This window comes from Gambusia affinis, linkage group LG08 (genome assembly GCF_019740435.1).
Source record: "Gambusia affinis linkage group LG08, SWU_Gaff_1.0, whole genome shotgun sequence".
Taxonomy (NCBI): Eukaryota; Metazoa; Chordata; class Actinopteri; order Cyprinodontiformes; family Poeciliidae; genus Gambusia; species Gambusia affinis.
This window is the reverse complement of record NC_057875.1, coordinates 24306362-24322769: the sequence shown is the minus strand read 5'-3', so window position 1 is coordinate 24322769 and position 16408 is coordinate 24306362. Positions and strand designations below refer to the sequence as shown.

The window sequence follows — 16408 nt, the reverse complement described above, 5'->3', positions numbered from 1 at the left end:
TACTGTAATAAAGTATGTTGCCTTCAGTTGTTATAAAAATACTATATATATATATAAAGTATGACTTTAAAGAATTTTGTCTTTGTTCTTTCTGAAACTCTGCCTTCAGGAAGTCTTCACGTTACTCCTCTTGTAAACCTTTAACAAGGTTTTTAACTGAGAAGTAGCTCCTATTATGAGCTCAGCAGGTGAACACTTCCAGCAGGTGTTTGCTAATTGCCAAACAGAGTCATGGGGGGTAAGGGGCTCTGTGAGACGGAAGCCCAGAAACCTTGAAACTTCAGCTCCGAGGACAAACTTCACTCTTGGAGGTGATGCTTGGTTCCTCTAAACGTTTAGCGAAAAGCTGAACGGTTGCCACGGGAGATTAAAGTATTTCTCAAGCATGTATGAAGGAATCAAAGCAACCCTCCATGTATGTTTTTAATGAAGGAATGTTATTATAAGACGATGTAAAGCTCAAAATAGCTAAAGAATAGCTACTATGTATGATGCCAGAAAGTATGATAGTCTAATTTTGTACTTAAGTAACATTTTTGGTAAATGCCTTGCTGTTGTTGTTGTTCGTCTTTCCAGAAATTGCCATGTAGGAACCTTCTGCTCCTCTGTTAAAGAAGTACATATTAGAGTAGTAGCTGCATAGCATATTCCCTTCCCAGTCATTAGAACGTTCTACAAAGAGTTTCATCTAATTACGTGGTATACGTGTCCCACTGTGAGAGGAATGTTGACTGAACAGTAAAAGAGAACGCACACAAACTGCAGGACCAGGGACTTTAGAGTAGATGGTTGTTATAGTCTTCATGCAGACTTTATGTTCATGTTCAACTCTTATGGGTTGTTTGCTCAAAATCCACACGACAAAGTGAAAACAAAGACTATTACCTACTTAAGGTAAGATGTTGACGGCTCATAATTTAATAATAGAGTCCCACATCAAAATTATTGAGCTTTTAGGCTTGTTTTTATTTTTCAAAATGTGTAGAAGCTCAAAGTAGCCAATGTATGTCCAACTACTTTATTTCTTACTAATTTAATGCTGTCCCACATGCAACAATTACATCACCCCACCCCACTTTCTCTAATGCGTTTGTCCTGGAAGCACGCATTTTACTCTGTTATTAGGACTCTGCTGATTTTCTTTTATTTCCAGCGTTGGAAAAATACATGAAGCATGACAAAAAAGACCTTGTAAATTTGACAACTACGAAATTGTTGCATTCGATATTTACAGGACCGAATTCCCAAGCCGTGAGGCACGGAAGCTCAGCAGATTCACCACAAATTGTATGTCGACCGAGTAAACACAAGCAGGAAGTTGCAAACAATTACATGAGCCTGACGGGAGAAAAAAGTCACAGTTGCCTATTGGATCTAATAAAAGTGACGCACCACTCAGTGGCGAGGCGAGGCCTCTGACTTTCTGTGCTGGTTACGGCAGAGAGGGGAGTGTACCGAGGACTGAGGAGCTTCTCGTTGAGTTCCCATTGGTGTGTGAGGTGGGCTCATTGAGTATGTAAATAATGTAGCTGAATGACGTCCAAAGCAAACAGACTTATCACTTCTGCAGCAGCTGACTCAGAGAGGGAAGTCTAATGTCAACACAACTCTGTATATAGAGGGTAATAAACAAACAAAGACCCCTTTTTCCTGGCGTAGGGGCTTTCTTTGGTTGTACTGTTTGGTGTTTCTGGTGGATGAATAATTGATTCTGGGATAGAAGACATGGAGTAAAAACCTTGAATTTTTCATGAGTTGTTGCTTTCGAACCTACTTGACGCTTCATAAGCAACTCCACAGACATTCCCCCGACCCCCACCCAGTCTCTGGTAGTCAGGGTTGACCCGATGCTATCCGAAGAATGGATTGTGCTTCCTTTGTGGCTTGTTTTCATTCCTGTTGGCCTACTGGGAGGAAGGACAGCTTCTTCCCAATCACAGGCCTGGCTATCTGATTAAGCTGAAAACAAGCCTGCAATACAGAGTGTATCTCAGTTCACATTGGAAGTCAAGAGATCTCTGCGATTACAGAGAAAAATCAAGTCCTAAAACCAGTCTGTGTGTGTGGGAGGAGTCCCTTCAGACCTAAAGGAAGAGATTACTGTCTCAAATCAGCTTTTCCCTTTTTCAGATTTTTTGTTGAAGGAAACAAAAAAGGTCTCACGCTTGGGAAAAAAGTCTGGAAGGATATATTGGATGAATATCCCAGAAAAAAGCCGGTTCAAACAAAGGTTAACGTAAGGGATCAGGCAACGACTGGAATGAGACTCACTGCTGTGCCAGATCTGCAGTCTGTGTGCTGGAAGAGAAACCCAGCATGCAATGCAATGAGAAGATGAATACTTAGATATAGGGTGGAATTGAAAATCCAAACTTGGAGGAACAGGATGATATGACTATAACTTGATCTTCACAAAAACAAAAACCTTAATTCCTCTCTGGTATTTTGGTCCAATCGAACATTCTCTTTATTCTCAGAAGTCAAACATTTGGAGCTTCCAGCTTTAAATACAAGAAAACCATCCCGCAGACCCAAATGGTTTTAAGGCGTTAAATTACAAAATCAAGTTTCTTTTTAAGTCATGCTTGTATGACTTAAAAGTCATACATTCATATGACTTGCAAGTCATATGAATGACTTAAAAGAAACTTAAGTTGTTTTTATAACAACTGAAGGTAACAAAATTACTGGACTGTGCAATATTTTTTATATATTTTTTATGTGCCTGGGAAACGCATAATTCTGCACCTGGTCATCAAGGTCATAGAGATGGCCTTGATGACATTTGGACAAACATCAAGAAACATTTAAGTGACAGAAATGGACTTTAACATTGGTGGTGATGTTTTAGCCAGAATATACATTATCATGTCTATTGAGCTTGGGATGCCAAACAAGGAACAGTACAACCCTTGGGGGAAAATTTATATATATATCTTGTTAATTTCAAAATGTAATAGATGTGTTTCTATTTCTTTTGAAGTTTTTCACCTACGTGGCTGAAAGGCTAAAAACTATGGCGACCATCATACAAAAATAAAGATGGACCAGCTAAATTGAAGGCTCTTTGAGTGAAATCCAGATAAGCTTCATAGTAGAGACTATCCCTTTCAAGTGGGGAATTGCACAGTGAACCTAACCTGACAAAACTTGACATTTGTCTCCTAACCTTTTGATCTTTATAAAAACTACATTTTAAGATTTTGGAAATTAAATAAGCGAAAAAAAATCTTACTAAATGGTTTAACTTGTTCTGCTTCAGAAGCCTAGATCAGACGTTTACCGCATATACTTCTCTCAAGAGAAGTTAATTTCATGATAGTTTTCTCAAAATAACCAGTTAAATCCATGATAGTTTTCTTGGCATAATAACTTAATTTCTGGAAAACAGAAACCATTTCAAAAAAGTATATGTGGAAAACATCCGCTCTTGTTGTGGATTCAAAAAGAGCTAGTTTTTCCTGCCGATATATATATATTTTAATGAGGAATCTACTGTGTCATATTTTCCCAGAACCATGCTTTTTAAAAACTCCACATTGACCCTTTAAACTTGAAGAAAAATGTGCTGCATTTGCTTCGTTTCTTAACATTTCATTTTCAAATTGAGTTACTTCCCAAGGATGACTTTAGCCTTACCTGGTAGAACTGTTTACGTAATGATTTGACAAGAAAATCTGCATTGCTGTTGCGAGTGAGAGCGAAACTGGAGCTGCGGGCGCCTTCCTTCATGCATCAAGAATGCTCCAGTTTCTGTTCAGTCGCTTTATTTTCGGGTTGTGGGTTCAGCAACTGTTTTGCTGACAGAAAGCAGTTGTGGCGCGTATTAAAACACAAGGAGACTTGTTGCGCGCAAGCAACGCGCTGCTCAGAGACGGTGACCTAAGCAGACACATGTGGAGGGACAGCTGTGCCAAGCAGCTTATGAAACCTGCAGGACTAGTTCTTAGAGCGGGGCCAAAGGCAAGCCGGAGACAGACGGGGAGAGAAAGAAAAAAAGTAAAAAAAAAAAAAAAAAAGTTGGGAGACATGCAAAGGCCATTCAGTGGAAAGAATGATGGCTTGAAGTGAAGTTTAAATCATGACAAATTGAAACATTGCTCAAGTCTCCTCACTACCTCCCCACCCAAGAGCTTTTTACACTGCACTGCCCCCTGCTGGTTCAAAAGATTAATGTCTGCGTTTCTGTGAATTCGAGGTTCTAAAACAAACTTGAACAAGGCAGTTTATTGGATTCTTTCAATGTGGGAAGTATTAAAATGCACTTTACCGTGAGTGCATTTACATGTGTAACCACGAAAGCAATAAACCAAACATGTCATATACATTTTCCTATCTGCAATCTGTAGCAAGAGGAGATAAAAAAAAAAGGGTGTTGCTGTTGAGTTTTACAACAAACTAAAGCCATGAAGAAAATAATGAGCACACAATTTGTTGCGTCAACATTTTATTTCCATTAGCGCTTGTAACAGAATCAGAGACATACTGCAGCCCTGATGTTGCATTTGGTCCAGAAACGTTTTACTGAAAGGCGTCTGCAGAAGATGAAAAATAACAAAGCGCATAAAATTATGAGCTGATGAATGGGGAGTGACCGACTTAATAAATAACGACAAATGCGAGGACATGGTGATGAAATGCTGCAGTGACTTAAAAAACCCCCCAAAAAACAAATGAGTGACGCATAAAAAGGATGGACTCGCAAATATATACATATATCAACGTTGAACAGTCAATTTTAATATAATTACTTGTTCTCATAACATGTATACTCCGATATGGAAAATCTTTTCACTTACTTGGAAACCAAAGACTTTATTTTTTCAAACACAATATTTACACATAAACCAGAGGGTGGAAATGGGATATCCTGAGGGAAGAAGCTTTGTTTTATGTTGAACATTATCACTCAAATACAACTTGTCTTAATGTTTTGAATCTCTGCTGCATCTATAATTACTGCTGAAGTCTATTAAAAACAGCAAATCAAGGCTACTGTAAGGAAACAAAACACAACAAAACTACTATTTGGCTTGTGAAAAAGGCAATTCTGGTAAAGGCTGTCAGAACAAAATATATAGCAGCTCATTTTGCTCTAGTTTGTTCTTAATTAGAATAATTAACTTGGCACAACAAGTCAAAGTACCAAAACTTTAGCAGGAGAAAATTGTGATTTACAGTAGCAACCGTTTTTTCTTTAACATGCAATAAAAGAGAACTGAAGACATTTTTTGATTTTATTTTATAAAATGAGTCTGTATATTCAACGAGGCTAAAATAAGGAGTGTTTCCAATAAAAATAATTGCTTTTTGATTTGTCATTAAAAGTTAACAAAACCCAAAAAAAGCTCAGGATTGGCCAATTTCAGTTTTCGTGAAGTCTTCAGTGGAGACGTGGAAACTGGAAACCTTTCAGTTTGAGATTAAATAGGTGTCTCAACGTAAATATTACAGGACCAAAGTAATGTTTCTGTTCTGCAGCTCCAGTCCAGTAAATTTTTACAAGCTCTTAGGAAACACATAGCAACAATACAATCTGATAGATGTCGACTCGACCGAGAGCTGGAGTGGATTAGATTTGTGCAATTTGACTTCAAGTGCTTCTTTTTAACTCCTGTCTGCTTCAAAGCATCTGTCTTGTGGTTGCAATTGGAAAAGCATTAGTTTGGCATAAGATGTTAGGTACTAGCTATTGTTAGCTTAGCTTAGCATAAAAAAATAACAAGGGAAAACCTTAAACTGTAGGTTTGAATGTGATGCAATGGTTTGTAGATATAGCTCTAAAAGTGGTCTTCATCTTTCGGTTTCTAGACAGAAAGTGATATTATCTCTAGGCTGAATACATGAGATAGGACATAGAATATAATGTTCTAGAATTGTGTTGGCAGCATGTTGGAGTAGCTCTCTTATTTAATTTATCTAATTTGGGATCAATAAAGTATTTTTGAATTGAATAATTGAGGGTACATTTTCAAATATAAAGCAAAAATAATGTACCTTATACTCCAAAGCTAGGTTATGTGCTACACCTTGCTAGTATTACGGTTTAAGTGACTTTATTTTTTCAGAACTGCTTTAATTCTTTTTGGTAAATATTCACTAAGGTGTTCAAAACATTCCTGAGATTTTTGATTTGTCAGCTGCACATCCATAATCCATGACGCCAATGTTACACCACATCACCAAGGTGTTAGGACCTTGTGACTGCTGATACAGTTAGAGTACACTGATCTCAATGTCATATTCAAACCTGTGTGAAAAGGTTTGTAGCTTTGTGACATGGTCCACTGTCCTTCTGGAAGTAGCCTTCAGAAAATGGGCACACTGAATATAAACGGGTGGAAATTTATTGGTTGGCACCAACATGTGCCTTAATGTTGTTTAACCCCAATATGACCCGGTGGATGTTTCAGGTGAAATAGCAAGATTTTCTAATTTCTTGTAGCTCAGTTTTGTTGAGTCGATTCTTCGCTGACAACAGGCCGCTGTGGGTTATTTAATATACAGTTGCTTTTCTATGAACTGTATACCTGCCATTTATTTTGCCAACACATCTTCTCCCTTAATAGTTTCTTGATTTTAGACCATTCTTTGGAAACTACAGAGATGGCTGTGCTAATTTGGTCTTTGTGTACCTGGAAAAAGTGGCCAGGTACATGTTTCACTTATTAGTCATATTTTTTTGTTGATCAAGTATTCTGATTATCCAAAACATAGTTTAAAAAGCAACAATGAAATACCTACCTATCGGCATGATTAATGTTTGGCTATATGATATTTAATACAATAGTTGAGCACATCAAAAGTACGTTTTTTGCAAACACTTTGCATGTTCATGTCATGTCTGTGCCCTTTGACAGTGAGGAATGGTACAATGGAAATAAATAGATATGGCATTAGCCCTCTGAATGTAAGAAATAAATTCCTTCTTTGCCAATACATCTTCAGTGTTTTCATGCCTGAGAATTTGTCCACAGCTGTTCTGAGAGAAGTCGGTGAAAAAATGCATCAAAAGTGTGTTTCATTTAAACTGCTGTAGGAAAATTTAAACACCAACATAAATGAAGTCCACCTCCTTGTATGTCCAAAATCAAAGTGTTTCAAACCCAGTACTGGTTCTTTTTCAAGGCCGGGTTCGTTGTCCGACAGTGCTGAAGTAACTCTGGATCCGCCCCTTTAGAGTCCACATTGGACATAGGAATGTTGTTGGCTGGGTCCGTTTTGCGAAAGGTTTCCGTTGTGGCCGCCTCTCCGTTTTTGGGCTTTGAGGCCACTGTCTGGACGTTGTGTTTTCCTGTTTTGTTTTTACGGATTAGATAGTAGGCCAAGACGCCTGCCAGTAGTAAGAGAAGGAGGACAACTAGAATGGGAATGAAGATGGACCAAAAATTCCCACGACGGGAAACGTGTGGTTTCCCGTTGGTACCAGAGTCAGGGGATGATGGGGTGACATTATCTCCTGGGAGCCTGAATTTTTTATCAGGATTCTTTAGCAGAGTGGCAGGATATACTACAGAGGTGTTGTAAGGGCTTGTCTGGAATGAAAGGATGCATTCTGCTGGAGGGACTCCATGGGCTTTCAGCAGGAACCGAGCTTCATCCTGATTACCCTTCGCTTTTGATCTTGAGGCAGTATCTAATATTTCCATTGCTACACGGCCTTCATCCAGGTCCTTCTGGGTAAATGTCTGTATTGGCTGGCCAGCATCAGGATCCTTAAACTCCACAATACGAGCTCCTCTTGGCTGCTGGATGACTGTGAATGTGGGTGAGGCTCTTGTCTTGTTAGCTAGTGGAGATGCATCCAAAAGCTTTCTGTCCAGCTGGATAAGTGAGCCTTGAGGTAATAAAGGATTTTGAGCAATTTTAGCCAGAGGCTGAACAGTGATGTTGAGGACTGAGGAAACATTGGCAGCCCGGCTACGGGCTGTAAACGAAACACTGTCTCGGGGTGAAGTGGACTTGACAAAACGGACACTGACTCTTCCTTCTTTGATCTGTTTCTGGGTGAAGGCAGATGTAGGCTGCCTGTCTACCATGACAGCCGCATATTTTGGAGTATTGGTGATTTTATAAAGGATGTCCTCCTCAACAGGACCACCTGTAGAGACCCTCAACATCTCCTCAGTCACAAGAATCTGATCATCTCCCTGTCGTACCTTGATCTCTGGGACTTGATTGAGAAGCAGGGTGCGAGCTAAGATTCCTATGTGGAGTGTGTGTGGCTCCGTTTCATGCTCGCCATCTGATATGGTGAATTCCACAAATCCGTCTTTAAGGGTGCCGTCACTCTGGAAGGCCACCTCTACGCGATTGATCATTTCTTGAGTGAACTTGGAGAGAGGTTCTGACGTAACGGAGTTAAGGAGATAGCCATTACGAGGGGCTTTGGTCACCTTGAAGAGCACCTCATCTGGTGGATTGTCTTCATCTTGGGTGTTGAGATGCTTCTGGGTTAGTGAGGTCTTGGAGCCTTGGAGAACTTCCAGAAGCATATCTGTAGTGACTAATTCAGGGGGGTTGGAACCACGTCGTTTGACTGAAATATGAAAGATCTCCTCCAGGATTATGGACTCAGCAGGGGAGGCCCTACCACCACTTCCTAACTTCAGATAGGCCTTGAAAGCAAGGCTGTCAAAAGCAGCCCCCGAGTCATCGTGAAGATACTCCAACTTTCCCTGAGATACGTCTGATTGTGTGAAGAACGGATCGTCACGGGGTAGATCCTCACCCTTTAGGGTGATACGACCATGATCAGGGAAACGCTTTATTTCGAAAAGAACGTCCACGTCCATTTTCTTTTCTTCAGGTAGACTTCCCAGAAGGTTGGAGGCATCAAGAATGGAATTGTCAATTGCTTTTCTCTGACCCTGCACAATTTCAAGCCCTGAGAGGAAAAAAAAAACACAAGTAAAAATCTCAAAATCCACAAAAATTATATGTAAAAGATCCTCAACATTGGGGTCAGACTGTCTCCTGTCAATGTCTAACTGTGCAGCACTTTACAGTCTCGTGTGAAGAATGTTTGTATAGAAAGATAGAGCTTCTTATAGTGGCAGCAGCAAAAGCAGGTTTGGTCAGTCCTCTTTATGACTTTGGGCTGTTCAGTTACAGTTAAAACAAGGAAATCTTTCTAAAATAAAGAATGAGCTACAGCCTTCAAACATCATAATAGATCATGTAGGTAAGGACACAAGTTAGATCATGTAGGTAAGGACACTAGTTGGATTATAGCTAGATTTGGCAGTCTTCGAGAAGGATTGCTCAGAAGATTTTTTTACTAAAAAAAACAAGGCATTTGAGAATAAATCTTAGTTTCAAACATAATCAATCAACTCTAATTTCAGTCATTCTTAAAATACACAATGTATCAAGTTTTTTCATCCATCCATCCATTTTCTTACGCCCTTGTCCCTACAGGGATCGGAAGGCCCATCTCCAGTGAGACATTTTGGGCAAGAAACAGACTATACCTGGGACAGGTCGCCAGTCCATCGCAGCTCGAGTTCTTTATTTTTAGAGGTTAAATGTTCACGTTACTACTACTGAAAAAAATACTTTTATTTTACCTTTGTTCCTCCACATCTGAGAAGAAATGTTGCTATGAGCAGCATGGTAGGAGACTTTGATGGGCAGTGCGTGGCGGACGTCTGCAGAAGCCTGAGGTGATACAGTGAACTCCATAGAGTCTCTGACCACCCAGAAAGGCTCAGTGGGCAGCTGGTGCTCATAGTAGACTGCTCCAGACTCCAACTGGGCATCAAGAGGAAAACAGAATAGCTACTGTTGAGTTACATGTATTAATAGTTAACAGTCTTTTATTAAAGGTTTTGTTGGCTCTGGTTCCCTATATTTGATAGTGAATTGACAGGAAAGTGGGTAATAAGAGAAGGGCGAAGACATGCAGCAAAGGTCACCGGGCCAGGAATCGAACCCGTGACGGCTGCTCTCTTTTTACTAATTTTGAGGTATTTATGGTATGTTCTGCAGCATTACGGTACAGCACAGAAAGCTATTTGGTTGTGAAATTTGAACTTTTGTGTTGTCCAACCTGTTTCTAATCGACTACAATCGACTGAGGTAAAACCAAGATAGGCAGTCAGTTCTCATGTAAAATAAAACCTGCAAAGGCAGAGAACCTGATGCCACAGTGTCGGGCTAAATCATGTCCTCTGCTGGCCAAGATGACGAACCTACTTTAGCCACATACTAAAAGCTTGACACTTCATAATCAACAGAGTGCAGTGAGTTAATAAATATCCAAAAGACAAACCTTCCTTAAAGCATCAATTAACTGCAGGATGAAACAGGATTACTTGTATTTTTAAATTTATAAAAGACACACATGATGTTTTGTCGCTACCAGCCATTTACAGATGCTTGATTTCAAAGGAGACGAATTATGAGGATTTTAATAAAGAGGGAATAGAAATGTTATTTGGGAGAGAATATTTTTGATCATCTTAGCTAACAAACAAAATCGACACATTATTTGAATTAGAAGTAGCAGTTTGCTGCACCTGCATTTTATGCATCACTGTAGAATTATATTTTATCGCACTGGGAAACTCACAAAACTGACCTTTCTGACAAAAAAAAACAACATTCTGACTTTGGAAAAGGCCTTTCACAGTTACATTGACCTGAAATATATAATTCTGCAGACTGTGCTACTGACAATATAAAAATTGCATTTTCATTAGCTGCTATTGCATTAAACAGTTTGTTACACAAACATTGTCTTCTAGCTAAAGGTTTTAAGTAGTCAAGTGAAGGCAACCTTGTCTCTTCCTCTGCTAAGAATATTTCAGTCCAGATCTTGAATGAAATCTCCCTTTAAACCCTTAAAAAATGTGTGAAGGAGTAATAATTCTTCTTCTGCATAGGTAATGATAGTATGCTACAAAAACGTCTGACGAAATCCTGCTAAGTGCCGAGTCAATGTTAAGTGAAACTTTTAGATATATCAGTTGAATTAGTGCTATATCTCTAAGTAGTTTTAAAAATGCTCCAGATAGTGATCACCTGTTACTGATGCTTACTGCTGCCCTGGAATCATTTGGCTGAGTGCCTATGACAGATACAGCTGCTTAGTGCCTGAAAAAGCCTTTCATTTGAATAAAATACACACTCCTGTTCTGGATGATATACTACTTATACTGTTTAAATGTTAAAGTTTCAAGGTTAATGTTTGGATTGGCTTAACGCAGACTTAGGAGGAGTGCAGCAGATGTCACAGTTGGATACAGTGGTGTGCTGTCAGTCCGTCAGTTCCCGAAACCACACACAAAACCTTAAATGAGTGTTTATATCAGGGCCATTGAAGATAGAAAAAAGGACTAAATTAATGCCAAAAACTCTGAAATTTTGGGAATAATCTCAGAGATTTTATAGACTAAACAGCAAAATTTCTGAGCTCTGAGGAAAAAATTCTGAAATTTTTTTATATTTATCTCAGAGATTTTCCAGAAAAAAATGTGGAAATTTTTGAGAATCAAAAATGTTCAAATTTTGAAACTCAGAAAAGTTTTTTTTAAAGACAAATTCTAAGGTTTATCTCAAAATTTGAGGGTTTTTTTTCTGGCAAATTGTTAACGGTTCGAGTTCAGAAATTTCCACATTTGTTTTTCAAGATTTCTGAGATCAGTCTATAAAGATTTCTGGATTTCTTGGCATAAATTTACATGTCATTGTATGCCTCTTCGGACTGCGGTACTGTTAAAGGAAATTCTTCTTTAATCTCTTTTAAGAAACAATCTAAACATCACTCAAAGTTACCTGTGACTGTGAGAACAAGTTAGTTTCTACAAACTGGTTCCGCTCATTGGCCAGGATAAGCCTTCCCAAACGAGGCGCACGGACGAGCAGGAAGCTCGCTTCATTCCCGTCCTCGCTGGTTCCAACTTTAAGGTTAGCGGTCTGGATGACCTGTCGTGTTCCTGAAAAGAGACACAAAAATAACGATCCTTTGTGGAAAGTAGTCTCTTGTGCACCACTGCCTCCTTACAGCTGATAATCCATGGTTGAAAAATATTCCAATTAAATATTTTGATTAAATCACTCAATTCAATTAGAGCAAATGTGACAACAGATAAGATGCGTGGTGCAAAAAATAAGTCATTAATTAAATAAATAAAATAAAATAATTTAAATTTAAGTTCTTAAATAAGTCATTAAATAAGTTTGTGTGAACTTTGATTTTCAAAAGAAAAATAAAGAATGCACTTTAAAATTTGTACAAAAAAAAAATCCATAACTATTTAAGAGATTACATCAAAAGTAGCATCTAACTAATTAAATGATGCTGATAAAAGCTAAAAGCAGCCTCTTGAAACTTGAATCTGTCCTAAAGAGCATTCTGGAAAATTTAGAGCAAAAATTTAGTGCATGATGCTGCAATTACCACTTGTGTCCATTAAGTGGTGCTGTTTGACGGGATTTATTCCCAACACATTCAGTGCCTGATGTCAGTGTCTGGCAGGATATTGCTTTCAAAACAGTTTATTTATAGCTCTTTTCAGAACTTTTTCACATCATGTCATATTTCAGTCGGAACATTAAATATTGAGAAGCACAACATTAGTAAAAGCAAGAACAAAGAGTAGCACATAGCAAATCAAAGTCTGAAAACAATCACTGCTCCCAATAAACTTAATGTTTATGTCCATACTGGTGTTTGTACAACTTTAAAGTCGCACAGCTTTTTATTGTCGCTAATTGTAAATAGTCTTCCCTTTAATGCTTGAAGAGACATGAACTTTTAGTACTTTTTTTTTTTTTTTAAATTAAGCAGTTCTGGGACACATTCCTCTGGACTGTTGTCTTTTTTTTTCTTCTATTTTTTAAAGAAAGCCTTGAGAATTAGAAGATGAGGTTTGCCCATTCACTCTACTCTTCTTCGTGGCAGTCTAACACACCAATTCTCAGTGTAATACATAGCATATTATGTGAGAAAATGTGAAAAAATGCAGGGGATGCGGATATATTTTGCAAAGCACCTTGAAAGGAGCTTGACAGCACAGCATGAATCCACAACTTCACTGAGAGGCACCTCTCTGGCCACCCCACCAAAATTATCACGCTCACTAACCTAGGTAGTGTTAATTCATTCAGCAAACCGCTCCTACTCATCCTCATCTCTTCCAACTAACTCCCTTTCATTCAGCCGTCACCCAAAACGTTCTGAATCCTTGGCTCTGCGTCATGGCCGCCTGCTCAGTCACGAAACCAAACAGCTCGTGGCTGAAAATCTGAAAGCCTCCTGCTGTCCTTACCTGGGAACACCATGAGTTCCTCCCCCGTTTCCAAGGTGATGGTGTGAGGCCTGGCCTTGATGACAAATCGATAGAGAGGAGACGTGTGCTCTCCATCTGTCACCGTGAAGCTGAACTCACCGGATTCTTCACCTGCAGGAGGAGAGAGAAGTTTGCCGATTTTTCTTCTCTCTTTTAAACGTTACATTTGCTACGTCGTAAAAGCAGAATATAATTAAACGTAAAGTAACCTTGACGAGCAAAAAAAACAAAAAACAAAAACGCATTTATATATCACAGTAAAGTGTGGAAAAGTGACGATCAAGGGTTCACAGTGTAGCCTCGGTGTAAGATAAAAGGTGCATCGATCTGTCCTAGGTGCAGGTACGCATGCGTTCAAGCAAATTAAAGAGAGAACTGGGAGCACATGAAGTTCATTTAATAAAGAAAACTAGCCCCTAACCCTCGTGGGTGAAGATGATCTCCCCTCTGTTTATGTGAGCCTGGGAGAAATTCAGAATGCTCTGCCCCGGCTCCTGTTTTAATGTCATCACCCCGTTGGTTGGCATTTCTACGTGATAAACCAGCTCCTCCGCGGGGGAATCGGCGTCCTCTGTGCTCAGCACACTGGCGGTGATGGCGACTTGCTCGCCGGGAAGAACCTGGGAAATATCAAAGACAAGCGGAGTCACGCAGAGATGAATAAGACATCGCAGATGATTACTCAGGAGATCCGTGTGCCTAGGCAGAAAGGTGACAGACACGAGACCGCGAGGCTGCAAATCAAATCGTCAAACTAATATTAATGTGAAAACGTGATTTAAAAACCTGGCCCATTGTTACGTGGTGGGATGTTACTGAGGCCCCTAGCAAAGCCACGAAATATTCTCATTTTATTATGACGGCCTTCTGGTAATATTATGACTTTACTCTTGACTTTATTCACAAAATATTATTAATTTATTGTCATTGTTGTGACTTTATTCTCACATTTTATTCAACTTTATTCTCATACAACTTTATTTTTGTAATTTTATGACGTTTTTTGTTTTTTCTCTGTTTTCTTAGGGAAGCCTTAATACTGCGTTGTACTTTTGCTAGGTAACACAAAAAGAGAAATTCCCCGATGCTCCATAGGAACGTGATTTCTGACCCCGATAAAAATAATTAATACTCGTAGGAAGGCTAGCATTTTTGCCTTTGACATGAATAAATCGTCAGTCACTACAATCGTGTTGAATGGGGCAAATTTTACATGAACCAGACATTGGAAATCAGCCCAGAATCTCTCATTGGTGCATATTTACAATGAAAAAAAAGCAACAACAACTTTAAATACACAAACAAGAATGCAGCTCAGTCCGTAGCCGCCTCAGCAGAAACAATTAAAAAGGTTAATTATGTTTCCACTGCAGAGCCCAGACGCTCCTGTTATCAGAAGACGGAGCAGTGTTGCAGGCTGAACGATTCTCCCAGGCTGGAGGGTCTCTAATGGACTTCTAATGGTTGGCTGGCTGAAAGGAGCATTAATTGAAAGAAATGGCCCAGATCCCACGAAAGGCATTCTTAAATAGGCGGGATCAGTTGGGAGAGTGAGCTGAGGTTGCCCTGCAATAAGAGTTTTCTATCGATCTATGGAGTCTCCTCTTCTGCCTTCAGACTCTGAAAAAGGACAAGGAACCTTCTGCCAAAAAGCAGAAAAGATACCTCAGACGTGGATATCGCTTTATCAGGGCTGCTCACCGAGACTCAGATGTACAACACCAATAAATAATTGTAACGAGTTCTCCAATATGTTCATTTATCTCTTTTTAATGAGTGGATGTGCTGTAGTGAACCTTTTAAGATTACACAGAGACTGGGTTGGGTTGAACAAAAGGAAGTCAAAGCCTGTATTTACATAAAGTCATATTTAGAAAATTACAATACATGCTCAGATGATGTCGGTTTGTCAGATTAAGAGTTGAAGATAAAAAAACTTTTAAGCAGGGATTAAAAAGACTTAATTAAACCCACGTTTTTTTTTTATTATTGGGATTCTAATATAGTTTTCTAATCTTCCCATCAATCAGATATCTTTTTTTCCTGAGCTGGAAATATTATCATAATGTAAATAAAGACTTGTGTGTAACAGTGTGTAATCTACACAATATTGCTCCCTCAGTTAACTGAGTTACTGAAATAATAGACTTTTAAATAACTTGCTATATAAACAAAACGTTTTTATATATATATACAGTAATATAGTTGTAATGTACTCAGGTTTTCACTAAAGTAAATGAAGTAAAAGAAGTGAGAATGCTAACATTAGCATTCTTCGGATCTGTGTACTTCAAGGAATAGTTTGTTTTTTTTAATTCACTTCAGCCGTGGTTTATTTCAACCAAGTGCAAACGTCACTTTTAAGTTCGTTCATAAAAAACTGTAAACACTGTGAGTTGGCAGTCAAGCTAGTTGCTCTATACTACTGCTGTTTGAGCTGAAGGCTAATGTTAGTATGCTAACTAGCTAGCTAAATGTCTACGATGTGCTCCATCTGCTTTGCTATTAGAATTTCTAGAACTTTCCGGTCCAAAAAAATAACAAAACGTAACAGTGAATTCAAAGGTTTTGCTAAAAGTGTCTTGGCAAAATGACCTGAAAATACTATGTTGCTAAAACTGTTTATTTTGATTCCCATTAAATCAATCCCACAGACAACTTTGTAACTTGTTCTACGGAAAGTCTTATAATGTTTGGAGAGATAAGAAAATACATTAGATTGTTATTGTCTTTTATTCCTGCATTGTTGTTAGCTCATATGGCTAACATTACTTAATTTTGAAACTGAGAATGAGCAAATGCTAATAAATTTCCTGACTTGGCATTTTTATCACAGTGAATACTAAGGGAAGAAGCTAACTAATTCTTTCTGGGATATTGAATGCTTGCTTTCTACGGAAGCATTTAACTGCCAAAGGTAGGAAATAAATTCAGGAGCAGCATCTCATTAAAACGAGAACGTTTCTCATTATAACAAGGTAGTTTGTTGAGATTTAGATCTCACTGAAAACAAAATATGTTCTCGTTTAAAAGAGAAAAGTCATAACAATAAAACAGCCACACCTCGTGGGATGTTTGAGTGTGGTCTAGAAGAAGCAAAGTTAAAAAAAACA

The 16408-nt window shown here is 38.6% G+C and overlaps 2 protein-coding genes across 4 annotated transcripts in view; one reads left to right on the top strand and one right to left on the bottom strand.

Annotated features, from left to right (window-relative positions):
* Window positions 1–16408, top strand: part of snx33 (sorting nexin 33) — a 190307-nt gene that overhangs the window by 41832 nt on the left and 132067 nt on the right. Inside the window, exon 4 of one of the 3 annotated variants that reach the window (XR_006371369.1) lies at window positions 14669–14883. The exons of the other annotated variants lie outside the window; for them this stretch is intronic. The gene's annotated coding sequence lies outside the window, so the exon portion shown is untranslated. Of the gene's footprint in view, window positions 1–14668; window positions 14884–16408 lie in introns of those variants that run through there. 3 annotated transcript variants of the gene reach the window in all.
* cspg4 (chondroitin sulfate proteoglycan 4) overlaps window positions 4435–16408 on the bottom strand; it is an 88657-nt gene continuing 76683 nt past the window's right edge. The window contains exons 7-11 of the mRNA XM_044125396.1: window positions 13717–13915; window positions 13275–13406; window positions 11779–11939; window positions 9570–9753; window positions 4435–8887 (exon numbers count right to left, since the gene is read on the bottom strand). Coding sequence (XP_043981331.1) covers window positions 7101–8887; window positions 9570–9753; window positions 11779–11939; window positions 13275–13406; window positions 13717–13915 — 2463 coding nt within the window. The 3' untranslated portion in view covers window positions 4435–7100. The remainder of the gene's footprint in view (window positions 8888–9569; window positions 9754–11778; window positions 11940–13274; window positions 13407–13716; window positions 13916–16408) is intronic.